At 52.3% G+C, this 26,443-nt stretch overlaps 1 protein-coding gene, 2 non-coding genes and 2 pseudogenes across 3 annotated transcripts; 3 read left to right on the top strand and 2 right to left on the bottom strand.

Annotated features, from left to right (window-relative positions):
* The window catches only part of LOC127026016 (ribosomal protein S6 kinase alpha-3-like), a 233,403-nt pseudogene that overhangs the window by 145,340 nt on the left and 61,620 nt on the right, over nt 1–26,443 (top strand).
* Nucleotides 1–26,443, bottom strand: part of LOC127026006 (antigen WC1.1-like) — a 125,139-nt pseudogene that overhangs the window by 90,265 nt on the left and 8,431 nt on the right.
* Nucleotides 15,720–16,667, bottom strand: LOC127026014 (olfactory receptor 14A16-like). The gene has a single exon (XM_050911133.1). The coding sequence runs from the start codon at nt 16,650–16,652 to the stop codon at nt 15,720–15,722; it is 933 nt and encodes a 310-aa protein (XP_050767090.1). The 5' UTR covers nt 16,653–16,667.
* TRNAF-GAA (transfer RNA phenylalanine (anticodon GAA)) lies at nt 23,958–24,030 on the top strand. The gene has a single exon. It is a non-coding gene; the product is annotated as a tRNA-Phe (tRNA).
* Nucleotides 26,227–26,298, top strand: TRNAA-CGC (transfer RNA alanine (anticodon CGC)). The gene has a single exon. It is a non-coding gene; the product is annotated as a tRNA-Ala (tRNA).

Raw genomic sequence — 26,443 nt, 5'->3', positions numbered from 1 at the left:
CAGAGCTAGGGGACCATGCAGACCACACCCGAACGAGACCTAAACAGCATGTGGCAATAATGGCATAAGGCTGTTAGGCTGTAATAGCACAGGAACGTATAGAAATTAGAGAGGCTGTTAATATGTTTTGTAGGGCTTTAAGGACTTTGTTTAGCTGCTTAAAAGTAGTCCTTCATGATAAAGCAGGACTCATAACTTGCTAATGCTGTTGCTTAACGTTCACCTATAATCTGATGGCAGGAGTAAGAGATTTGGAAAGCCCCAGAGCCAGTTTGCCCCAGGAAAAGGAGACATAGTAACAAGTAGCCTAAAACACAGCAGGAAGAACCAGCCGAGAGACGAGAAAAAGCACCCAATGAGAGAGAAGATGACCCCAGACTCGATCTTACCATTGGGCCAGACTATGGTGTGGGGGGAATTTAGATTGTAAGGGCATAATTGCCCAGGGATTGTGGTGTTCAGGTTCCCTCTCCAGAGACAGCCAGCTTGAGCTGTCTGAATTTGGGCACCATAGATAGAGTAAATTAGGCTTTTATTTTGAAGGCCTTGATTAGAGAGTCTGCTTTGGGGAACCTTGGCTGGAGCCTGAGGGAAGAAGAAGCGCCGAGGGTGAGTGTGTGTGTGAGGAGTCGAAAGGGGCACCCGTCGGCTCACTGGAGTCGCCCGCTGCGAAGGGACGCCGGTCCTAGCAGTTAAAGTCTCGGGTGGTGTGTGTGCGACTCCTTGATTGGTGTGTGAATGCTCGGGCAGCGGCTTCCCCCTTAACAGTTTGGCACCCCAGATGGGACCCTAGGTCACTCTCGGAACCTCTTGGATCCAAACCTCTGACTGGCAGCACAGGGTGAGTTCACCCGAGGATTTTGGACACGGGACGCACCGAATCGCTCGAGTGGTGAGTGTTAAATCCCTTAAATCTAAATTCAATATAGGGAAAAGGACAGAATTCGGGGGGGGTTCAAGTCCCGCCCGAGGTGCTAGCCTGATCAGCATAAATCGCACACAAGTTTGTACGCAGTCTGATCAACAGAAGACGTCTGATTAAAAGGGGGGTTCGAGTCCTGCCCAGATTAGAGGTTTTGAGAGATTTTAAAGGGGGGTTGAGTCCCACCCGGATTAAATCATGAGTAACGTAACTGGAGTAGAGAGGGAGACGCCCTTAGAGATATTACAAAACTGGGAAAAAATCTGTGGTGCAAATTCACTACTGAAGGAGGACGCAGTAGTTCTATGTCAACAATGGTGGCCATTCATCACCCGCCATGGAGATATTGAAGATCAGTGGCCACCACAAGGGAGTTTTGACCAACATCGACTGACCTTTGTGCGAGACCAACTTCAGTACCGGTTCCCGGGACACATGGATTATTGGTATGTGTGGGATGAATGGGTGCGGGAGAGACAACATCCAGGGAGGCAAAAGGGGCTGAGGGAAAAACTAACCTGTAAGGTAACTTTGGCCGTAGGTAAGGCTACAGCCCCGAACGACGACCAGACAAGGCCCTCCCCGACTCCTGCCCCACCTTACAGTCCCTGTACCGACCTCCCCCAGACCTTCCTGTAGCAAGGGTGGGACTTTGCCCCATGGTTTCAAATGTTTTGACTAATCTGGCCGCTTTACGGCCAGGGGGTGACTATGCATGCCCCACATCGACGGTTTATACTAATCCATCGTGGAACCCAAATGATTTAGCCTTATGGGGTGTACAATGCCAAGATTAAGGGAGGATGCAGAAACACGGGGCAGTTACTGTCAAATCTCTGCACGGGACACAATCCTAACCGGGGGACACCCAAATCTTATTCCGAGAATCATTCTGCCCAGATGAAAGAGAGAAGGTATTAACTAAGGATGCGGAATTAGCACGACAGGTGGGAGGAGGGAGAAATCCGTGGCCGACACTAAATCCGAACGGGAACTATAATATGGCCGGAGACAGAGCCCATTGCCAAACAGCCCTAAGAAATTTAATAGAGGCAATTGGAGCATGTGGAGAACGTAGGGTGATGTTCACAGAAGACGATGTTAAATTTTACCTGGCAGAATTAGCACTTGCTTTAGACCATGTACATAGTGGTGGAATAATATACCGGGACCTAAAACCAGAAAACATCCTTCTTGATGAGGAAGGACATATCAAATTAGCAGATTTTGGCTTAAGTGAGGTGTCAATTGATCTGAAAAAAAAGCCTTCTCTTTCTGTGCAACAGTGGAATATATGGCGCCAGAAGTCATTAAGAGCGGAGGCCTTACACGGAGCGCAGACTGGTGGTCTTTTGGTGTTGTAATGTTTGAAATGCTCACTGGTACTCTGCCTTTCCAAGGGAAAGACAGAAAAGAAACCATGACACTGATTCTCGAGGCCAAACTTGGAATGCCCCAGTTCTTGAGCCCGGAAGCAGAGAGTCTTCTGCGATGCTCTTCAAAAGAAACCCAGCAAACAGATTAGGAGCAGGCCTAGATGGAGTTGAAGAAATTAAGAGGCATGCATTCTTTTCCAAAATAGATTGGAATAAATTGTACAGGAGAGAATTGATCCCCCTTTTAAACCTGCAACTGGCAGACCTGAAGATACGTTTTATTTTGACCCTGAGTTTACAGCAAAAACTCCAGAAGATTTGCCTGGTCTCCCACCTAGTGCTAATGCGCATCAACTTGTTCGGGGATTTAGTTCTGTAGCTATTGCATCAAATGACGAAAGCCAGGCAGTGCAGACAGTTGGAGTGCATTCCGTTGTCCAGCAGTTGCACAGGAACAGCATTCAGTTTACTGATAGATACGAAGTGAAGGAAGATATCAGAGTTGGGTCTTACTCTGTCTATAAGAGATGTATTCATAAAGCTTTAAACACGGAATATGCTGTAAAGATTATAGACAGAAAAGAGATCCAAAAAGGAGATTGAAATCCTACTGCGCTATGGCCACCATCCAAATATTATTACCCTAAAAGATGTGCATGATGATGGAAAATACATACATAGTAACAGAACTTACGAAAGGAGGGCAACTGCTGGATAAAATTCATAGACAAATTTTTTTCTCGGAACGAGAAGCTAGTGCCGTTCTGTTCACAATAACAAGAACGGTTGAGTACCTCCATGCGCAAGGGGTTGTTCATGGAGAGCTGAAGCCTAGCAATATTCTTTATGTTGATGAATCTGGTAATCCAGAATCCATTCGACTTTTGTGAATTTGGCCTTGCAAAACAACTACGAGTAGAAAATGGCCTTTCTGAGGAGTCCATGTTACACAGCAAGTTTTGCTGCACCAGAGGTTTTACAGAGGCAAGGTTACGATGCTGCATGGGACATATGGAGCCTTGGTGTTTACTTTATACCATGCTTGCTGGCTACCCTCCTTTTGTAACTGGTCCTGATGATACCCCAGAGGAGATTTTGGCCCGAATAGGTAGCGGGAAGTTGTCTCTCAGGCGGTGGTTATTGGAATACCGTTTCAGATACAGCTAAGGACCTTCTTTCAAAAATGCTTCATGTTAACCCACATCAAAGACTGACTGCAGCCAAGTCCTCAGTCACCCTGGATAGTTTGCTGTGACCAGTTGCCTCAATACCAGCTAAACAGGCAGGATGCTCCCATGTAGTGAAGGGTGCAAGAGCAGCAGCTTACTCTGCTTTGACTCGTAATCATCACCAGTTTTGGGAGCCAGTCGGCCATTCTCCTCTTGCTCAGAGCATTATTTTTCATAAGGAATGGGTTTTTTAATCCCCTAAAATATTCTTTGTTACAGGTAGAGATGGACAGTTTATGTTAAGCGCTTAGCTTAAACAGTTTCTATTAGGACTATATACTTTGTGCCATCCAACATCTTGTATGTTTTTGTAAATAGTTCACAAGCAGTACAGTTCCGTGCTGTTTTCTTTAATGTATACATGCCTTGTTTTACTTAGATATTATTAATCCTTTTGACAATTAAGTCTGATTAAACGGGTCACCTGGATTAGTCAGCATTGTTGGACAGCTCTAAAAGAAGGCTCACCGTTAAACAGCTATTGAATGTAATGCTATGAAGATGTGTTTCTCCTTGCCTGTGCCTTTTCTAACATTTCTGTGGTTTGGATGCTGCATGTCATGTTATGAAAAACAGGATACTGTTTATTAGTATTGGAAATGTAAACAGTGGATCTCTCACGATACACCACTCACTTGCGATGGACATTTTGATAGAAATTGGTTAGCCATTGGACTCCCTGTGTGTATTGGTTTCTTCCTTTTTTGCCCCCTTTTTGGCTTATCTATTGTGTTTGTTGTTTAATCATGATTTTTATGGACTGAGTTTCTTCAAATTACAGCCTATGATGTATAACTTTTAAGCCCATGGTTGAAATGGACACTACTGAGTTTTGAGCACTGGGGAATCCATCCCAGTATTCCAGTTCTCCAAAGAAAACTAGTGCATTTCAGGATAAGTTGCCAGAAGCCGCAGTTTTGCAACGGTTTCTCTGGCTGCAGCATACACCCTGCTTAAAGGGGAAGGTGGGCAGGGTCAGGAGGTGCTGCTTGGCTAAGGTGTTCTGCTCTCTGATGGCACTTTCTCTTTCACTGTATTGCTGCTAACTGTTTTTAAGATCCAAAAGTTATGTTCTTTAAGTAAGCTTTTTTCCTCTCTTGCCTCTGCACGTACCTGCCCTATCTCTATCTCGGTCTCAGAGACTTGCCCTCTGTTTTGGATGGAGGGGTGGAAGAGTGTTTAGTTAACCTGTGTGGCAGGTGCGCCCGCCCCGATAGAGACCGAAACTTCTGGAGGTGGCTCTGAGCCTTTATAAGGGAAACATATTGGGATTCGATATGCTGGCAGGCAAACGATGGTACCTACCTCATTTTTGTCCTACGGGACCATTAACGGGCGACGCTCCCAAACCGGACAAGCAAAAGGGCCAGTTCCCATTGAGAACATAGAGGCCAACCCGTCATGGTAAAACTGCCCTCTGTTGGCACTGTACCCACGATCCTGGCGAAACCCAGAGGCTTACATGCTTGGGAGGCCTTAGATAGGAAAGGGAAAGGCCATCGCATAAGTACTCGATGGATAATTCCTATTTCTGAGACCCGGTCCCAAGGCCCGAGGTGCAATTTGTGTCCTCTTGCAGGACTATGGAAAAGCAAACTATTCGGACACTCCCACTGATGGCAGTAACAACAGCGGGCATGGACAACAAGAACCTGGACAGCAAGGTGGTGGCTCAACTGATAGTGGGATTTGCACGTAGGGTGAACTTAACTTCAATAACAGCCTGTCTGCCCAGCCCTAAGTCAGTAGAGGAGCCCCTACCAATCTTTGTGCAAAACACTAATATATCACTAACGCCTTGAACTCACATGGCAACAGTGCAATAATTCCAGCTGGGCCTGGGGAACGGATGGAAAGGATGGAGGTCACACTCATACCATCTATAGCTGGTCACCTGGCGCAATAAAATGGCAATTCAATATGGAAGGCAAAGTGTAATTTCCTCTTCCTACCCCCTAATAACGCCACGGGGTGGAGTTTTAATGGTACAATGCCATGCTTTAATGTTCCCTGGGGAATTACTGAACATCATGACCAATGGAAAACAGATGATCATTCCCTGCAATATACTGAACTGTTAAACGCCACCTGGTGTATTAAACACCCCGAGAGTAATGGTAGCAATTGCCCCAACGCTTGTCAAGAACCAGGGTTCAAGGGAGCCTGGGAAAAACATCCCCTCAATTGCACATGGGGACCTGACTGGATTGCGCAAAGGAATGGGGCACCACCAGTAAAAAAAAAAAACAACACTTTGGGACTGCCAAACAGAAATGCACTGTAAAAAACATAGATAAAAGGCCATTATTGTGATGATACATGCCCCGCCCCATTCAGGAAGCTTTGGTACAGGGCTGTCTGTGTAGTAATACCAGCTATGTGTGGCCCACTGCCCTAAAATGTAATGCTTATAGGAACTGTCCTCTTCATGCCCCCACACAAGACATATGCCAAACATCTGATGTGCCCACCCCTCCCAGTCTAGAGTGGGCGTACCCCAATGGCTGTCTGTATTCCCAGCTACGCCCAACTGTTCCCGGGATGGCCTGCACAGTAGCCGTGCCTTCCCTTTGTCCCATTTACCGAGGAGGGCCTATAGCCCCTAAGTGGTGGGATCGCAGCCCCCGGGAGATACAACCGCTAAAGAAGGGAACGTGGCAAAGAGCAAAAACACGACTGGGATAGTGGCTGGAGGCCATGTTCGGAATGGGGACTGCCTCCCTCAAAAACCCACAAGCCATTTATGACCTATTGATGCAAGTGTCTATTTGAGCCAATTCTACATCTGACAGCTTAGAACTCTTGAATGAACAATTACAACACACCAGCAAAATGACCGCCCAGCACCGAGCGGGAGTAGACCTGATGCTGCTACAGGAACACCTTTAGTATGGAGTGCTAAATTGATGAGTAGATGACTGCTGCGTTTATATCCCAAATGTATCCATACCCCTCCGAACTCAAATTGACAAAATGAAGAAAGTAGCAAAGGACTCAGAGGCAATTGCTGCCGCATTAAACATCAACTGGGTGGGAAAGATTTCCAATGTGCTCGGGTTTTCCCTGTCGGGATGGTTAACCAGTCTTTTACAATCCTTGATAGTGGTTATAATCATAATAATTGCCATTTGTATTGTATTAAGTTGTGTTAAACATATGATAACGTGGTTCATATCCGTTGTTACGTATGCTCCTTTAGAACTAACCCAAATAGCAGATGTTCCGTTAGAATTGTAAAATAGCCAAAGAAATGATGATTCATGATGAGCATCAATTCTCACCGAAACTGCGCTCCCTTTTAACTTTGGAGGCAAGAGGTGACTGTACCACCACTCCAAAGAAACCAGTCGGATCGTGACTGTGGTCACGGGGTGGAGTGTGGCAGGTGCACCCACCCCGATAAAGAGCAAAACTTCTCAACTGCTGAAAGGAAAGAGTTAAAACTAGAAGCCGCGGTTTGGGGGTTGAGCCGGCCAGCCATGTGATGACTGGAGTCACGTAGACAGTGACAAGTTTCCAGACCACTGACCATATATGACCACGAGCCCCGATCCGACTTCGGGTATAAATGGAGCCCGCCGGAAGAGCCCTTTGAGCCCATCTTCCTCGGAGCAGCGGGTCTGCAGTCAGAGACTCTCCCCTTCCATCGGGATGCCATCTAAGGAAACTCCCTGGGGTTGAGTGCCTCGCCTTACCAGTGAGTGAGTGCGCATTTTGAGTCATCATTTTAAGCTTACATTTGGTTATAGTTTGTGTAGTGATAGTTCCCAGCTGACACCCTGAACCTGTAACTAAGTTGTGTTTATCGCAGTGTTTACGACCTGATATTCCTGTCCAATCTGGCTGTTGTATCTCAATACAACATAACATTCCTGTTCACTTGGACCGTTCTATGTTGATATCATTAAAGAAGATTGACTTTTGAAACATATTGCTGTCTAGTCTTCCTGTGACAACCTCTCATGAAGTTCTTTCCCCTCCATTCCTCTCGAAGCCCTATTGCCTTGACCATTTCACTGGCTTCAATTCTTCTTGTCATCTGGACTATTGTTTTGCTTTCCATACATATCCACTTCCACTCACGCAGAGTTTCTTTTCCATCTTTCTATCAACCAAAAGCCACTTTCTTCTTTTAGTGTTTTTACTGTAGATTTCCTTATTTAACTACTTTTTTTCTGAGGAACAGCCAGTGTCTAGGCAACTTTTGACTTAAGAGCCAACTTTTGTCCGCGCTCTGAAAGGTGTTGTAGGCTAGACCTAATGTCTAGCCGGGTAATACAACAGCACATTCACAGTCACTGCTTCCTAGTCATTCCTTCTCTTTCAGACCAGAGCAGCTTAGTCAGAAAGACAATACTTTTGAATTGAAAAGGGGACATGGTCAGGGGCTGTATAGTAAATGCTTTACTGCTGGTGCAAGGCACAGCTACCCATCTTTCTAATCAGCGTAAATACACTCAAATATAGTTGTTGTTGTTGACAAGAAAAGCTAACTCCACAAAGCCCCTTTGCTTATGATCTTCTGGGTTTTCTGTAACGACCTAGAAATGAGGGAGGGTGCCCAAAAAAGGGACCTACCCCACTCTATGTTTACTATGTCTGCTTCATAATGCCAGTACTTTGGAAAAAACTAACCTCATAATCTTTTATGTATTAGATGCTTCAGGGTGAACCAACTAAATAAGCTGCAAGGATTGCTGCAGGATTTATGATCCAAAATCCTTGGGGTAGTTGCCAGGTCTGAAGGATGAATTCTTCCCTGATGTTAGGACAGGTCTATTTGCTTCTGTGTGACCCGCAGTCAAAAGGCAAAGGAAAGCTGAGAAGGGACAGGCTCTGTTCAAGGGCAGGATGAAGACAGGAAGCCTATATGGAGAAAAGGAGGGTAAGAGGGAACACGGTCTCCCATTTTTCTTGTGGCTCTATTCTGAAAATCAGGATGTCTAAAGGTTTACTGTCCACCAGAAACAGCATGAGCAGCTCCAGCAAATTTCAGTTCTGCTTTCTTGCAATTCCCCGTCGCTAGCGGGCTAGCAGTCGTGCTGGAGGAGTAATCGCAGGAGACCAGCTCCTCAGGAACAGAGAATCCCAGCTGCGCTTCTCCTCACCACACGTTAAGGAAATACGTTAGACTATTTATTTGAATCATAAGCTTTGCTTGGGTAATGACTGTCCCATCCTGAGCATGCACAGCACTTATCAGCCAGCTGCTAATTGCTAGTTTTGATTTGGGTCCAATAGAGACAGACTGGGGAAAAAAATATATTGAGGAGAGACTCCTATTAAATTAGTTAGGTCAGCCTCTGAGAAGAGGCTGTAGCTCTCTCTGCAGGGGTAATCTTGCCTCCCTGAGCCCTCCCCCCTCTCTCTTCTCCCTTTAACAGTTCTATTTTGTGGAGCTACAAGACTTTTTTCTCCTGCTGAGTGCTGGGTTAACAAATGCAGGAGGCATCTATTAACAGTATTCTTTGGAGACCACCTACAGCAGTGGGATGAACAATGGGCCTCGAACCATTACTAATGTATGGCCCAGAAATACGATGTATAAATATTTTTTAAATGTAAAGCCATTAGTCACACTTAATAGTTTATTTGAACTCAAACCGTATTATTATCCCTCATTATTTTACCTGGTTTATTTTAGACCACTTATCTCAGGGGTTGCCATAGCCACCTGCTGAGTGCCTTGGACTGGAGTGTTTGCAGTAATCAAAGTTAAAGACTTCTTATAAAGAGAAGTATGCTCTGACTAAAGAGGAACCTGGGCAAAATTGCTGTGGCTGGAGCAGAGACTGCACCTCCCGCTGTACCTGAGAACAACATGGCCACTAGGAAGCTGAGTGCCGGAAACTACAGCTCCCAGCATGCCCTGGGAACCAACATGGCCGCCCATCAGCCCCATACCCCAGGACTACAGCACCTGGCATGCCACTGGGCGCTCCTTCTTCCTGTCTGACCCTGCAGGGACACCGTCCCCCCGGCTGGACCCCACTCCTCCACAGGCCCCATGGCAGGAGGAGAGCAGAGGGACAGAGAAGAGGGACAGGGAGCAGGACAGAGGCACAGAGGGGAAAAGGCTGAGAGAGAGAAAGGGAGAGGCAGGGGACAGAGCGCAGGACAGAAAGCAAGAGAAGGACGGGAAACAATCCAGAGAGTGAGAAACAAAGAGAGGGATGCGGGTCAGGAGAGGGAGGCAGCCAAGGACAGAACAGCGATGGCTTCCAGGCTCGAGCCGGAGGAAGAGCGGAAAGGGACGGGGAGCAGGCGAGAGGCCCAGAGAGAAAGAGAGAAGGCGCAGCCAGCTGAGCAGGGGCTACAGGACAGGCTGCAGGACACGGAGAAAGAAGACGATCAGGAAGCAGGACACAGCGATAGGAAAAAAGAGAAGGACAGGGAGTGGGAGAGAGAAAGGTGAGAAAGAAAAAAATAGCCCTGAGCTATAGAAGAGAGAGGGGGGAATTAGAAAATAGAGACAGGGAGGTGGGCAGAGAAAGAAGACGAGCAAAAATGGTGATGGGCTAAAGACAGAGAGGGAGGAATTAAGAAATAGGCACAGGAAGCCGAACAGAGAGAGAGGGGGAGAAAGAACAAAACCAGCAACTGTGGGCGACTGCCCCCATTTCTTGAGCACTCCCCAGGAAGGGCATTACCAAGAGCCTCAAGGAACGTGCTGCGTGCAAAAGCCCTGCCCTGTGCCCAATCCTGCGCCCTAATATTGGTGATGATCATTGCACGCAGAGTGTTCAGGACTGAGGGAAAAACAGCCCAGCTAGGGGGAAGAAACCTTCCCAGCTGTTTGTTTGTTTCTTTGCTTGTTGGTTTTGCTTGTTGGTTTTGCTTAACACTCCCTGTGGCCCCATCTGAACTCCAAATGCAACCTGCAAGGAAAAAGGAACCAGGAGTACCAGGTTGGACACTTTTAAAGCTCGACCCATTCAACAGCCGCACAAACCACTGCTCACTCCCACTGCACACAATCCACTGCCTGCCCGCAGGTACAGGCAGCTGCCCTGTTTCCTGAGCGCTCCCCAGGAACGGCACCTGCAGGCATCTCAGAAAAACATGCTGCCTGCCAGAACTTGAGAACAGCTTAATTCTGGGCAATTTCCCTTGTTTTTAGGCCTGTTGAGTCCCAGGACGGCTCCATGTCCAGCAGCTGTGAAGAGATGGCTCAGGACCACGTGAGGGCTGGTGGCGCTGCTTTCTGGATCCCGTGGCAGCGATGGGCAAAGGGACGGGTGACCATATCCCGGGGCCGGGGCCATGTGCGGGAGCTCAGGGTCAGCCCTGCCTGGTTTTTCCTAGCGAATCCCCAGCTGGTGCCGGCCCCATGCTGCAGCCCTAGGGCTGAGGCTCAAGGAGCCGGACATTTCTGCAGGCACTGCACCCTGCTGGGCCCCACCGCCGGCTGCCAGCTGCCCTGGGCTTCCCCCGTTGTCTCCAGCTCTGCTTTCTGCCAGTGCCGGGGGCACTGCAGAATGTCTTGCCCGTTCCCCATGGCCGTCCTCACCCATGTCTGCAGCTGGTACGTGGTGTCCCTGTCACACAGCTGATTTGGGCATGGCAGGTCTCTCTCAGGAGTCTCTGGGAGTGGGGGAAAGAAAAGCAAATTGCTCCTTTTCGATCTTTGTCCCCAGGGAGAGCCAGTGGAGACATGCTGTGCACTGGAGAGCATCCTGCAGGGAGGTGACAGATGTTTGCGGAGCGCTGCTTAAGCTGAGACCCACCTGACAGCAAAGGCACGCGCTGGCCACAGAGCATCCCAGGTGAGCTGATTGTCTTGGAGGCCAGCAAAGCAGCCTTCCTCTGCCCCTGGTTTTTGGTGAGAGATGGAGCAGCGCAGAGCTGTTTCTCAGGCATCCAGGCCTGAGGAGAGTTTCCCCGTGCCCCCAGGAGAGATCCTGCTCCCAGGAAGCACCTCCCCATCGAGCAAAGGCCATATGCAGCCGCCTGGCTCTGGGCACGGCTACGCCAAGGGGTGTCTCAGGGAGGACGGGCTGATGTGCTTGGTGGCTTTGACACAGAAATGATGAGCTGAAGCCCCATGGTGATGGCGGGCCAGTTGAAAGTCTCCAAGTGCCCCAGCCTTTCTCCCCGGGAGTGTTTAAAGCAGGCACTTTTCCCGGGGGTGACCGGTGATGTGAAGAGTGATGCTGTCCCATTCCCATTTCGAAGTTGTGACTTCTGAGAGCAGGTGTTTGCGTGGGACTGGCCGCTGTCAGACAGGGCAGGAGGTCTCCTGCAGAAGACCAGAGCCCCTCGGAGGCTGCTGATAGAGGCCGGGCAGAGGGTCCCAGGACACCTGAACTGGCACCAGGCGCCGGTGTCCCTGTGACTGGAGGCATCTGTGTCCCTGTAGCTGCATCCCAGATCTGTTTGGGAAATGGCTTTTCCTTCTAAAAAAAGAAAAGGTCACAAAATCCCCCCAAAGAATGGTATATTAAATCAGAATGAACCAAAACAAGGAGGACAAGAACACAAAGAATTTCAAAGGATGAAAATTATACTAAACTATTTCTGCCCTTTAGATCTTTTTCTTTACTTCTTCATTGTTTCGGTTATTTGTCAAAATTGTCTGACCATTTCTATCATAATCAGGCCTGCAGCATTAAAAGAGAGAGGTCTGTAGTCCAACCATCTGTTCAAAGCAGGGTCAGGTATACATTCAGACCTGGTTGTTCAGGGCTTAATCGAGTTGGGTCTTGAAAACCTGCAAGGACAGAGGACTGTACCTTCTCCCAGGGTGACCAGTGCTTGTTCCAATGCATGGCTGGCCTTCTGGTGAAAAAGGTGAGGGCTCCCTTGCTGTGAGGTGCCCCTCAGCCATGCCTTCTCCAGGCTGAACAAGGCCAGGTTCATCAGCCTTTCCTCACAGGGAAAGTGATCCAGCTCCCTGAGCATCTTCAGGGCCCTTCACTAAACCTGCTCCAGCTTGCCAACACCTTTCCAGCACTGGGGTTGCAGAAACTGGACCCAGTGTTCTGGATGTGGTCTAACAAGTTCCAGGTAGAGGGGGAGAGTCCCTTCCCTCCATCTCCTGGCTGTGCTCGTGGTCGTAGAGCCCAGGGCCCTGCTGGCCTCCCTTGCTGCCAGGGCACGCAGCGGCCTCCTGTCCAGCTCCCTGCCCACCAAGACCTTTCCCACAGAGCTGCTCCCCAGCCAGGCAGCCCCCAGCCCGTGCCATTGCCAGGGGGAGTCCCCTGCAGGGGCAGACACTGGCACTTGTCCTTGTGGGACTTCCTGAGGTTCCTGTCAATACGTGCTCTCCTCCTCCTTGAGCCCTTTCACTGAGCAGAGGCCTGGGAGACCTTTTTAGCAAAGACTAAGGCAAAGGCGGCATTGAGTGCCTCAGCCCCGTCTGTGTCTGCTGTTATGAACCCCTTCTCATCATTCAGCAGCCTGTGCCTTGTCCAGCCTTTTACTGCAAACACAGTGGCTGAAGCTCTTCATTTGGCTCTTGATGTCGCCTGCAGCCCCCATCAGCTCCAGGTGAGCTTTGCCTTTCCGAAACACAGACCTGCATGCTCAGGTCATCTTTCTAAATTCCTCCTTCATAGCCTGTCCTTGCTTCCACCTCCTGATCGTTGTGTTAGGGCTCCAACCTGTGACCCGTTCCTGCGCCAGCACAGCCCCACTGCCCAACACATGCTCCCACGGCCCCCTCATCGGACACTGCTCAGGACAGGGTGTGTTTGGGGTGGGGAAACGTCCCCCACCAGAGTCCCCATAGCAGACCTCAGTGTCCATCCCCACCAGCCCTCCTTCTTTTGCAGCCCCCCAGTGCCTGGCCCCAGCCAAGCCCCAACCGTGTCCCACACAAGGGTTCACGGACAGCCCTGCTCTGGGGTCTGCCAAGGTCTGGGTAAGAAGAGAGGCTGGGCAGGGCTGGCTCTTCCCCTGACACAGGCACCGAGACCAGCAGGAGGAAGGAGATGGCCACAGAGCAAAACCATCCAGAAACTGGGATGAGGGGCCAGTGCTGGAAATATGCGATGGGAGAGGCTGGGGGGGTGAGGAATGCCCTGGGGCACCTTGTCGGTGTGTCCATGCCACCAAGGGCACAGACCGGCCTCCTCTCTCCTGCAGCTGCATGTCTCGGCTCCCTTCCAGGAGTCTGGGCTCTGCACCACACACCCACTGGAGCATGTCCTCACCCTGCATGGGCAAACATCAAAGCTAACATTGGTGTTGTCCTCTCCTGGGCGCTTTCCAGCCCCACCTAGCCTCTCCCCAGCTCTTCCCACCTCCCCTGCCTGCTCCCCAGCCCAGCCCCGCAGAGCAGCCCAGTGTGGGCTGGCCCCATGGCAGTGCCCACTGCATGGTGCTGCAGAGCTCTGGGCATTAACCCCCCAGCCCCAGCCCCTCTGAAGGGCACAGCAGCTGCTGGGGGGCAGGGAGGGGTGTCAGCCTCCCCATCAGCCCCAGGGGTGGAGGTTCACCATGGCATGAGGAAATGGAGGTCAGTGAAAGTGGAGGACTCCTGGTCTCGGGTCCAGGAGATGCCCACCACACACTGACTGTGCCCCCTCAGTGTCAGCCCCTCTCCCCAGGCCAGCACAGGAGTCCTGGGCAGGTGACAGAGCAGCCGGCCCTGAGCTGGGGCCTGCAGAAAGAGGTTTCTCTTTTTCATTCATTCCTCCCTGCAGGCACACAAATGCTCCCTTGCTCTTCTCCAGGGTCCTCCCTGCTCCCCAGAGAGCCTTTCCCAGGTGAGCGTGTCCGTGCTGGCCTGGCCGGCCGTTCCTGGCTCCCTCCCCGTGCTCCCTGCAGGGCCCCAAGCTTGCGGTGCTGCTCTGCAGAGCAAGGGGACTATGGTGCCCTGGGGTCACGGGGTGACCCTCCACTGGCCGTGCTGCTGGGGGAGGGAAGCAGACCCAGGCAGACGGGGTTCACTACTGCCGAGGCCCTTTCCATCTTCCCTTGATGGCTCCAGGGCCAAGGAAGGGGCTAGGCAGGACCATGGGGTGTCTCCAGGGGCACAAAAGGCAAGGGAGGTGTGCACTAGATCCAGCCCGTGGGATTTCCAAGAGGGTGTCCTGACCCACTCTCCAGTCCTGTGTCCCTTTGCCTCTGGCTCCTCACAGCCTCTCCTGGCATTGCAGGGCCCTCATTAGCTCATGGTGTCCTCAGGTTCACCTTTTCCTCCAGAAGACTCCACCTTGGACGGTCACTCCTTTTATGAGGTGCCACTCACTAACCACCCACACTCACATACTGTCCCTGGAGATCCCCTGAGCAACCCTGGCAGCTCCCAATTCCTCTCCAGGACGGCATCTTCCATCAGCCCCACTGCAGGTGGGACAGTGCCCGGCAGATAAATCAAAGAGCAGTTGCTGTCTGCATGGACATGTGCAACCAAGAAGGGAGGTCTTTGTCCAGCCCTTGGTCCCTAACAGATCCCCCTGGGACTCGGAGCTTGTCCCCATGGAGAACCCCAGAAGAGCAAAAGTCCTTCTGAGGGAGCAGCTCCTTGGGTGTATTCCTGACCTGTGGCTTTGGAAGAGGCCTCCAGCCTTCTGGCCCTGCCCTGAAGAGCCCCTTTGGTTATGGGGGTGCTTGCACGGAGGCCAGCTCTGACAGAATGGTTCCCATTGCCCGCTCCTGCCTGCAGCCACAGGGATGCCACTGTGGACACAACGGGACTGTCAGAAGTTACACAAGAGCCTAGGGGTAACACAAATGCAAGGGTACGGCGGGAGAGTGTGGAAGTGAGGCGAGAGCAGCACTGAAAAGGCCACGTCCTGCTGCTGTCCCTGGCCATGGCTCCAGGGAAGCTGCTGCCCCAACTCACAGGCAGCAGAGAGGCAGTGCCCGCCGAGGCAGAGAGGGGCAGCCCCGAGGGCCACTGGGGCTGCTCATCCATGGGGCAGCTGGGCCCTTGGCTCCTGAATCCCTTCTGCCTGCTGGGGCTGGGCCCCAAGCTCCAGAGGAGATCAAAGAGATGAGAGGAGAGGCAAATGATTACGTTCTGGCTTCTTTCTCTAAAGAAAAGAGCCTGGCTCCTGATGTACATTAGGTTTACCAGACAGAAAAAAAGGTTCTAAGCTTAAGAAGAAGTTGTATGAATAATATATAATGACAACGAATATTCTCACAAGTTTAACAAACAAATACAAAAGAAAGAGAAGAACAAAAGATAGGCTGGGATTTTCCTGAATTGCTGGGAGTTAGAGGAGGATGGTGGGCACCTTATTAAAGCTGGAATAATGTGTATTCCTGTACTTTCCTCAGGGCATCCTTGATCTCCTTGTTCCTCGTGCTGTAGATGAGGGGGTTCACTGCTGGAGGCACCACTGAGTACAGAAATGACACCACCAGGTCCAGGGATGGGGAGGAGATGGAGAGGTGCTTCAGGTAGGCAACCATGCCAGTGCTGATAAAGAGGGAGACCCCGGCCAGGTGAGGGAGGCACGTGGAAAAGGCTTTGTGCCATCCCTGCTCCGAGGGGATCCTCAGCACAGCCCTGAAGATCTGCACAGAGGACAGCACAATGAAAACAAAACATGCCAAAGAAAAACAGGCACTAACCACAAGAAGTCCAACTTCCCTGAGGTAGGATTGTGAGCAGGAGAGCTTGAGGATCTGGGGGATTTCACAGAAGAACTGGTTAAGGGCATTGCCTTGGCAGAGTGGTAGTGAAAATGTATTGGCAGTGTGCAGCACAGCGTAGAGAAACCCACTGCCCCAGGCAGCTGCTGCCATGTGGACACAAGCTCTGCTGCCCAGGAAGGTCCCATAGTGCAGGGGTTTGCAGATGGCAACATAGCGGTTGTAGGACACGACAGTGAGAAGATAAAACTCTGCTGACATCAAAAAGACGAAGAGAAAGACCTGTGCAGCACATCCCAAGTAGGAGATGGCCCTGGTGTCCCAGAGGGAATTGGCCATGGCTTTGGGGACAGTGGTGGAGATGGAGCCCAGGTCAAGGAGGGAGAGGTTGAGGAAGAAGAAGTACATGGGGGTGTGGAGGTGGTGGTCGCAGGCTACGGCGGTGATGATGAGGCCATTGCCCAGGAGGGCAGCCAGGTAGATGCCCTGGAAGAGCCAGAAGTGCAAGAGCTGCAGCTCCCGTGCGTCTGCAAACGCCAGGAGGAGGAATTTGGTTGTGGAGCTGCCGTTGGACATTTGCTTCCTCTGGGCATGGGGACCTGTCCAAGGAGGAAAAGGGAGTGAAGGGTTAGGACTGACTTCTCTGAGCAAAACTTACTCCGTTTCTCACAGAACCACCCCCACCCCCCCAGCCTCTGTCCTTCCAGAGAGACCTTCCTGCAGCTCCCTGGCTGGAGCTCTGCTTTTTGGTGGCTGAGGGTGCAATGGGGAGCAAGGGATCCTGCTGTGGGCTCTGGAGGAGTCAGTCCTGCTGTGGCACCAACAGGCAGAGAGGAACCCGGAGCGATCGCTGTTTAAATCCCCTCATGAAATCAAAGAGATTTCAGCATTGCCCCTCCCAATTCACCCGCCTGCAGAGCAGAGCTGTGGGGGTTTGGTTGTCTGGCTTTTGCTCCTGTTGCCCTGTCCTACCTGAGGAGTGCTTTTTGAAGGCAGACAGCCTTGGCATTTCTGCTACGCTACGAGTGCTACATTGAGAGTCCTGGGATGCAAACGGGCAGACCCTTAGTGCAGAGGGAGGACAGCCAGCCTGTCCATCAGACTTGCTCTCAGCTGCCCTGGGCTTGCACCTCTTCCATCTGGAGGAGGATCACACCCAGCTGTTCCCTTGAAAGGAAACTGGATACTGCTGAGAGCAGAGGAATCCAGTTTAAACCTCCCCTCCCCAGGGAAGATCTAGGAGCTTTTTGATTCCTTGAAGCTGGGGTTTCTGGCAAAAAGAGTCGGCTTTATCCCCACCCCATGGACAGACAGCATTGCCCAGAGAGCCACAGGCTAGAAGGGGGCTTGGGCGTCCTGCTCCCATGGAGACATCTTCATGGCAGGAGCTGCAGGGCCAGTTGCTGAGCTGCAGCTGAGACCCCCATCCCCAGAGAGCCTGAAAACAAGAGCAGCAGCAGCGGGGGCAAGTGGAGAAAGAAGGAGAAATGCCCCAATGCTTCTGCCAAGGGAGGCAAGGCGAGGGAGGGAGAGATGGGCGCTCAGGAGAGTCTCCTCTGCTGGAGCTCGGGGCTGCAGAGGAGGCAGCTCCTGCCCTGGATCCCAGGGCCTTGAGGGCAGAGGCTCTGCTGGGTGCAAGAGGAGACCAGGGGGGCTTGGTAGGTAAAACACATGTTCACTGAAGGGCTAACAGGGCAGTGCCCAAATACCCCACCGCCAGTCGTTGCTGTCAGCCGGTTTCTCTCCCTCCCTGCCAAGGCCTCTGGTGCCTGGAGCTGTCCCTGCCGGGAGCCCTTTCTCTTTCCCCTTATCTCCTCCCTGTCAGTGCTCACAGAGCCCATCCCACCCACTGTGTGCTCAGCTCTGCCCTGAAGACCCCTCCTGGCAGCAGGACGCTGCCCAGGGGCATCTCTGTGTTGGCAAGTCAGGTCAGAGAAACTCTGAAGAGAGGAGGGAGCTTTCTGTTGGCCAATGAATGGGTGAAGGAACTTGATCCAGTTCCTCAAAGACCTACTGATCTGTCAGTGTCATGCCGTAGGAGTCTCCTTCTCTTGCCCAAACCTGACAGCCGCATTGCTGTTCCCCCCCAGCCACAGCAGGAAACCGAAAGCACAGACCCTGGAAAGCACCTTTCCTTCCAGGTAGCCCCTGCCTTGATGTGCTTCTTGAAAAGCTGCCTCTGCCAGTGTCGTGGGGGTGATGTGCAGCTGTGAGCAGCCCTGAGCCAGGCAGCACCCTCCTGACAGCAGAAGGACCCTGCCCTGATGGGGGTCTCTCCTTCCACCCACAGCTTCTCCCCACAGCGCCATGGGGAGCTCCCCGGGCAGGCTGAGCGCTGACCCTGGCAGGCGGCAGAGTCCCTGCCCCAGCACACAGCCCCCTGGGGTGCAGGGACCCTGCTCTGAAGGACAGCCCTGGGCACCCCTGGCTGCACACCTGGCTTCACAGCCCTGCAGCCGTCCCTGGGAGAAGGCAGCGGTCATGCCCTGTCCTCTGATGGTGCAGCAGGGATCCCTGCTCTGGAGCAGGTCCTCCTCCTCTATACAGGAATGAGATTCCTGTGGGCCATGCCAGCTTTACGAGATCCCTCCACAAACTGCAGCTGCATTGCCCTGCACCCAGAGACTTACTGTGTCAAGGGCCCGAAGATTTCTCCTCCCTTGAGCCCTCAGCACTTGCCCCACTCCTGACTGCCTTTAAACCTTTCTCTGCCTCACTCCTCTCCCCTCGGTGCCTGCAGGCAGGGCCCTCAGCCCTGCTGCGCTTTGCAGAGGAGCTGCTCCTGGCCAGAGCTGTCTCTCTGCAGTGCTGCCCACTTGCCATGAGCTCCCTCCCTCCCAGGAGTCCGGCACAGCCTGGCAGCAGAGGAGCAGCCCAAGGCATTTTAATGACCCCTCCGGTGGGTTTGGTGCCGAGTCCATGAACCTCAGACACTGAGAGGAAGTTGAAGAAACTTCTCAAGAAGTCAAAGTCAGATGCCAGCTCCAAAGTTTCTTGGAGCTTTAATGGGTCCCACTGAGGGACATTACTGACAAAGCCTCCCCAGGGGCTGCTTAGAGCAGAAGACTGGAGAAATTCATGACAAGTAGAGAAAGGCAATGTAAAGGAACAGTTTCTGAGTAAAGCTGGCTGTGTTCCTTGAAGGCAAAGGGCCAAGCCCTGACCCCCAGCCCCTGGGAAGGGAAACCCTTTTCCCTCACATGTTGCTCGGGGCTCTTCCTGGGGCAGTGTGGTGTGAGGATGTGCAATGCCAAGAGCAGGACTACAGTACAATCCCTCCCAGGCTCCCAGGTGGGGAAGGGGAGGCAATGAGACCCTAGCGCTGTAAGGAGAAGGTGCTTGATCATAGGCATCAGTGGCAGAGACAACAGCCAGAGCCAAGGGAAGAAAGAGCTGATCTCTGTTGGGGGCTTCTGAGACTTTCTTCATCCCTCTAGCATCTCCACCACAGGCTATCCGATGGCGTCCCACACCTGCACCTCTTTCTCTATAGGCTGTAGACATAGAATCATCGACTCATAGAATCATTTAGGTTGGAAAAGACCCTTAAGATCATTGAGGCCAAGCATAAACCTAACACTACCAAGTCCACCACTAAACCAGGTGCCTAAGTGCCACATCTACACATCTTTTCAATACCTCCAGGGATGGTGACTCAACCACTTCCCTGGGCAGCCTGTTCCAATGCTTAATAGCCCTTTCGGTGAAGAAATTTTTCCTAATATCCAATCTAAAGCTCCCCTGGTGCACCTTGAGGCTATTTCTTCTTGTCCTATCACTTGCTGCTTGGGAGAAGAGACCGACCCCCACCTCGCTACAACCTCCTTTCAGGTAGCTGTAGAGAGGGATAAGATCTCCCCTCAGCCTCCTTTTCTCCAGACTAGACAACCCCAGCTCCCTCAGCCGTTCCTCACAGGACTTGTCTCTAGACCCTTCACCATCTTCATTGCCCTTCTTTGGACACACCCCAGCACCTCAATGTCTTTCTTGTAGTGAGTGACCCAAAACTGAACACAGTATTCGAGGTGCGGCCTCACCAGGGCCGAGTACAGGCGGACAGTCACTTCCCTAGTCCTGCTGGCCACACTATTTCTGATACAAGCCAGGATGCTATTAGCCTTCTTGGCCACCTGGGCATACTGCTGGCTCATCTTCAGCTGGCTGTCGACCAACAGCCCCAGGTCCTTTTCTGCCGGGCAGCTTTCCAGCCACTCTTCCCCAAGCCTGTAGCGTTGCATGGGGTTGTTGTGACTCAAGTGCAGGGCGCAGCACTTAGCCTGGCGGAAGCTCATACAATTGGCCTCGGCCCCTCGATCCAGCCTGCCCAGATCCCTCTGCAGAGCCTTTCTAGCCTCAAACAGATCAACACTCCTGCCCAGCTTAGTGTCATCTGCAAACTTACTGAGGGAGCACTCGATCCCCTCGTCCAGATCATTGATAAAGATATTAAGCAGAACTGGCCCCAATACTGAGCGCTGGGGAACACCTCTTGTGACCGGCCGCCAACAGTGGATTGAACTCTGTTCACCACAAATCTTTTGGCCTAGCTATCCAGCCAGTTTTTTACCCAGCGAAGAGTACACCCGTCCAAGCAATGAGCAGCCGGTTTCTCCAGGAGAATGCTGTGGGAAACAATGTCAAAGGCTTTACTAAAGTCTAGGTAAACAACATCCACAGCCTTTCCCTCATCCACTAAGCGGGTCGCCTTGTCAAAGAAGGAGATCAGGTTAGTCAAGCAGGACCTGCCTTTCATAAAGCCATGCTGACTGGGCCTGATCGCCTGGTTGTCCTGTACGTGTCGTGTGATGGCGCTCAAGGTGATCTGCTCCATAACCTTCCCTGGCACCATGATCAGACGGAGAGGCCTGTAGTTCCCTGGATCCTCCTTCCAGTCCTTCTTGTTGATGGGCATCACATTTGCTAACCTCCAGTCAACTGGGACCTCACCAGTTAGCCAGGACTGCTGCTAAATGATGGAAAGTGGCTTGGTGAGCACTTTTACCAGCTCCCTCAGTGCGCTTGGGTGGATCCCGTCCGGCCCCATAGACTTGTGTGTGTCTAAGTGGTGTAGCAGGTCACTAACCTTTTCCCCTTGGATTATGGGGGCTTCATTCTGCTCCCTGTCTTGCAGCTCAGGGGCCTGGGTACCCAGAGAACAACTGGTCTTACTATTAAAGAGTGAAGCAAAGAAGGTTTGAAGTACCTCAACCTTTTCCTCATGCTTTGTGTCTCTGTTTCCCCCTGCATCCAATAAAGGATGGAGATTCTCCTTAGCCCTCCTTTTGTTGCTAATGTATTTATAGAAACATTTTTTCATGTCTTTTATGGCAGCAGCCAGATTAAGTTCTAGTTGGGCTTTGGCCCTTCTAATTTTCTCCCTGCATAACCTCAGGACATCCTTGTAGTCCTCCTGAGTGACCTGCCCCTTCTTCCGAAGGTCATAAGCTCTCTTTTTTTCCTGGAGTTCCAGCCAAAGCTCTCTGTTGAGCCAGGCCGGTCTTCTTCCCCGCTGGCTCGTCTTTCGGCACATGGGGATGGCCTGCTCCTGTGCCTTTAAGATTTCCTTCTTGAAGAATGTCCAGCCTTCCTGGACTCCTTTGCCCTTCAGGACTGCCTCCCAAGGGACTCTGTCAACCAGTCTCCTAAACAGGCTAAAGTCTGCCCTCCAGAAGTCCCAGGTAGCAGTTCTGCTGACCCCCCTCCTTACTTCTCCTTGAATCAAAAACTCTATCATTTTGTGATTGCTATGCCCAAGACTGCCTCCAACCATCACATCACCCACAAGGCCTTCTCTGTTCACAAACAACAGGTCCAGTGGGGCACCTTCCGTAGTTGGCTCCCTCACCAGCTGTGTCAGGAAGTTCTCTTCCACACACTGCAGGAACCACCAAGACTGTTTTCTCTCTGCTGCGTTCCAGCAGACATCTGGTAAGTTGAACTCCCCCACAAGAACAAGGGCTAGCGCTTGTGAGACCTCTCCCAGCTGCTTGGAGAATATTTTGTCTGCCTCTTCATCATGGTTGGGTGGTCTACAACAGACTCCCACCATGATATCTGCCTTGTTGGCCTTCCCCCTGATTCTTACCCAGAAACACTCAACCCTGTCATTACCATCATCAAGCTCTAGACAGTCAAAACATTCCCTAACATACAGGGCTACCCCACCGCCTCTCCTTCCTTGCCTATCCCTTCTGAAGAGTTTATAGCCAACCATTGCAGCACTCCAGTTGTGCAAGTCATCCCACCATGGCATTTCTGTGATGGCACCAAGATCATAGTTCTCCTGCTGCACAATGGCTTCTAGCTCCTTCTGTTTGTTGCCCATGCTGCTTGCATTGATGTAGATGCACTTCAGTTGGGCTATCAATCCCGCCCCCTTTTTGGGGGGAGAAGCCATCATTCCTACATGACCATTCTCAGGCGCTTCCGTGGTTTCTAACACATCCATAACCCTTCCATCTTTGCTGCCGCATGGATCTCCATCCCCTACCTCCACTGAGATGGCAGACCAAAGAACCTCGCTAGCCCATTGTTCCATCAAACACTGGTGTGCTGCCCCCAGGCTTATCTCTAGGGAGCCTGCTTTTATCCCTTTCCCCCTTCAACTCTAGTTTAAAGCTGTTCCAATGAGCCCTGCTACCTCCGTCTTTTTTTCTTTATGGAAGCAGTTTTGACGCAGGGTGTAGGCCGACTTAACCTCAGCGACACCTCCAAGCTAGATGAACCATCGTCCTTGTTATTGTTCAGTGCCACTTGCAGAGCCTCGTACCTATTGTGCAAGGGCATCTGGGAGGCTGGGGTCTCGTCAGAGAGGAGACGCGCCTGCTGTACTGGGCAGGAACTTGTCGCCGTTGCCCCCTATCCCTTAAGTCCCTGTGTTCAGTCAGGCGGAGAGAGTATAGGGAATCCTCCATCTCATGCGTCCTGTCTGCCTGTTGGGCCTGTCCCAGGGAAGGTAGGGTGCGATTCCAGTAGTCTATCTCTCTCTCGCACTCCCTGATACTCCACGACCTACTCACCTCCTCCCAGAGCTCTGTCACTAAGCGGAGTAGTTCCTCTAGCTGGGCGCACCTCCTGCCCCCAGTACAGGAAAGACATTGATCAGCTGGAGCAAGTTCAGTGAAGGGGCACCAATACAGGGGGCTGGAGAACTTTCCACCTGAGGAAAGGCTGAGGGAACACTGTTCAGTATGGAGATGAGAAGGCTTTGGGAAACCTCATGGGAGCATTCCAGTACCTATGAGGCAATTCAGAAAATAGAGCCAGGCTCTTCATCATGGCGCATGGTGGGAAGATGAGAGGCAAGGGACAAAAGTTGAAAGAATGTTCAGGCAGGAGATGAAGACCATGAGGTCTATGAGGTCATAACCATGAGGTCACTTACGCACTGGAAGAGGTTGCCCTGAGAAGTTGTGCAGTCCCAATCCTTGGAGGTTTTCAAGTCTTCTTTCCCCCTAAATATAATCTCCAAACATTCAACAAAAGAGTCTTGCTCATGCAAGAATGAAGCAAAAGCCTAAGGCACCAGCAAAAGCTCTGCCTCCCCTGGGCCCTCTCTTCCCTATGAGAGAGGTCTTCCACCTACCCCACACTTCTTCCACCCTCAGCCTTTGCAGCTGCATGTGCCTGGCCTGCCCACTTGCCTTCACCACCATCACCTTTGTAATTGAGGCCTGATGCATATATTGGCACTCCTGCTGGAAGCTGGCACCCACCCCACACCTGGAGTCCACCTGGCCATGGAGGCAGCGAGAGGCCAGGTCCACTGTGCCCGGTGCTGGGCACAGCTTTTTCCTGGGAATGTCCCCAAGGAGCTCTCCTCGTGTGTGCCAGCCTGTGGCCTGGCAGGGGTGGAATTGGGACAAGGGCTGCTGGGGCAGGGCTGAAGTAGCTCAGCTGGGAGAGCGTTAGACTGAAGATCTAAAGGTCCCTGGTTCAACCCCGGGCTTCAGCAATGATTTTCTCCCTTTGATGTTTGCAGAACCTATCTGCCTTCTTCCATCCTGCCCCAGCAGGATGCTCTCCCAGAGCAGAGCGTACTGCCCATGGGGGAGGCCACCGCCCCCCAGTCCCAGGGAGAGGCACTCCCTGGCGCTGAGGCCTGAATGGCAGCATCCTCCCTCCAGAGGTCTGTCACGCCGAGACCTCTGATGTGCCAGGGACAGCTGACAAAGCCATGCTGAGGATGGTCCCTTGTGATGCATTGGCTCCTGAATTGTCCAGTCACAAGCTGCCCTGAGCAGAGTTTCTTGGCCCCCTTTGCCCCCCTGCTGCAATGGTTGATGAAACACAGATGTGCTCCTCTCTGGGCATCAGCAGGGAGACACGCAGCACAGGGGACCCCTTGGGGGCCCCACATGAACACATCCCTCTGCATTGGCTCCTCGCTGCTGCAGGGGCACAGGTCGGGACAGAAATGCCAACCGTGGCTCCCCTGGGGTCTAGCATGGAAGGTCACCAGCTCTCACACGGTGACTTCCAAACAGCCCCAGTTCAACCACTGGATGTCATTTTTACTCTCCAAATTTACCTCCCTCTGCATTTCCTGAGCATCACACATGCTTCTGTGTTCTCCATTCTCTCAGCACCAAACCCAGGGCTCACAGCACAAGTGTCTCAGCTGTCCCCAGTTTCCATACCCAAATCTGCTCACCCACCAGACTGGAGTGTCCAGCTCAGCTGCAGCCCTTCACAGCCATCAGTCCCTGCCCAGAGGAAGAAAGACCTGCTCATGAGCTCCAACAAGCTGCTGGGCTCCCCTCTTGCAACCTCTTGCTGCTACAGAACCCTTCTTGCCCATCAGGAACACAGTGACAACTTTGACCCAGGACATCTCCCTTTGTCTTCAGTCTCAGCCTCTCCCCAGTCACCCAGTCAGGCCAAGGAATGGCACAGACTGGACTATAGTCCCACAGCAACATGCATGTTCTAACCCCGTGCAGTTCTGCTGCCTCATAGCCGGCTCCCCAGGCATGCACGTCCAGGGAAGTTTGGCTTTTGTTGTGCCTGAGCGCAAGGGAGAGGAGGGGAGAGGGAGAGACCATCTGAACAAGCAAAGTTCCTGTCTTGCCAGCTTTGAGCGTGAGCTTGAAAATAGTTGGCCACAGGGGTAGTGCCTGCAGGATTATCGTTGCTCCAAAAGAGTCCTTCTAGGTCTTTCTTGAGCAAGAATGGGAGAGTCATTGCCGAGGATGGCTTTGAGGACCATGTGTGCAAAGCAGAAGAAAAGAGCAGTCCATCCCCTTAGCTCCACTCAACCACTCCAGAAGTCCACGGTGACTGTGGTCTGGTTTTGATTCCCCCAAACCCTCTCTGCCAGGCAGGGGCTCAGCAGGGAGAAAATCTATGGCACTGGGAAAAATCTATGGCACTGGGCAACACAATTGCCCCAGCTGTACCACCATGGGGACACCGTCCCTGCGTGTGGTCAAACCGTTGCCCTTTGAGTTAACAGCTGAGCACGCTCAGCCACCCTGCCACAGAGACCCCAGCCAGGGCTGTCCCAGGGCACTGCTTTGCTGTCAGGACAGGCCTCAGTGCTGAAGGAGTGGGAAGGTCCCTGAGCCCAAGCCACATGCGCAGCCCCATGGAGGTGGAAGCCTGCCCTTCAGCTCACCTCCAGGGATGGTGGGGGACAGAGGGGTGCAGGGAGAGGCCCAGTGCCTGGAGGAGGGGGATGTAAGATTTCTGCCCCCATGTCCCCTCCACCACATGCCCTGGGGTGCCATCAGAGGCTGGGGGCACCTCCCCTCAGGGAGGGCATTTCCCTCACCCTGTTGCACGGCTCCTGCTGTGGAGTTGGGGACAGATGTGGCCCAGAGGGGTGTTGCCCTGGACATCAGAGGAGGCTCAGGGTTGTTTTCCTCTCCATCAACCCACCCTAGAGTGGGCCAGAGCATGGGAGAAGTGCCTGAGCAAGAGCCTCCTCCTGCCCCGTTGCCCTGCAGAGACGTTGAAGGGGCTGCGCTCTGCAGTGCAGCACTGTGCCAAAATCAGACCCCAGCGGAGAGGCTGTCCTGACTTCCCCCATCTCAGAAGGGTTCAAGTGCTATTTTCTGCAGAAGGTCCCTGGGCACCCAGGGGACAACAGGATGTGCTTGTCATAGACACGTTATGGGAGGAGAGGGTCTCTCCTGCTGGCGAGTGTCAAGGGGATGTAGCTCAGTGGAAGAGCGCCCGCTTCGCATGAGGGAGGTCCTGGGTTCAATCCCCAGCATCTCCATGGGGTGTTTTTGCCCTGAATCCCCAGCCTCAGGCAGGTGCGGGTTAGAGCTTGGGGCACTGGTCCTCTCCAGACCCTGTGGGCCTGCCCTGCCCACCCAGGGCTTGGCTGTGAGGTGAGGAGGGCTATGTGCGCAGCCTCTGCT

This window comes from Gymnogyps californianus, chromosome 26 (genome assembly GCF_018139145.2).
Source record: "Gymnogyps californianus isolate 813 chromosome 26, ASM1813914v2, whole genome shotgun sequence".
In the NCBI taxonomy this organism is placed as follows: domain Eukaryota; kingdom Metazoa; phylum Chordata; class Aves; order Accipitriformes; family Cathartidae; genus Gymnogyps; species Gymnogyps californianus.
This window is presented reverse-complemented; position numbering and strand designations above follow the sequence as displayed.

Excerpts from the sequence above, each read along its gene's own strand:
- LOC127026014 (XM_050911133.1), bottom strand. The coding sequence starts at position 16,652 with ATGTCCAACGGCAGCTCCACAACCAAATTCCTCCTCCTGGCGTTTGCA.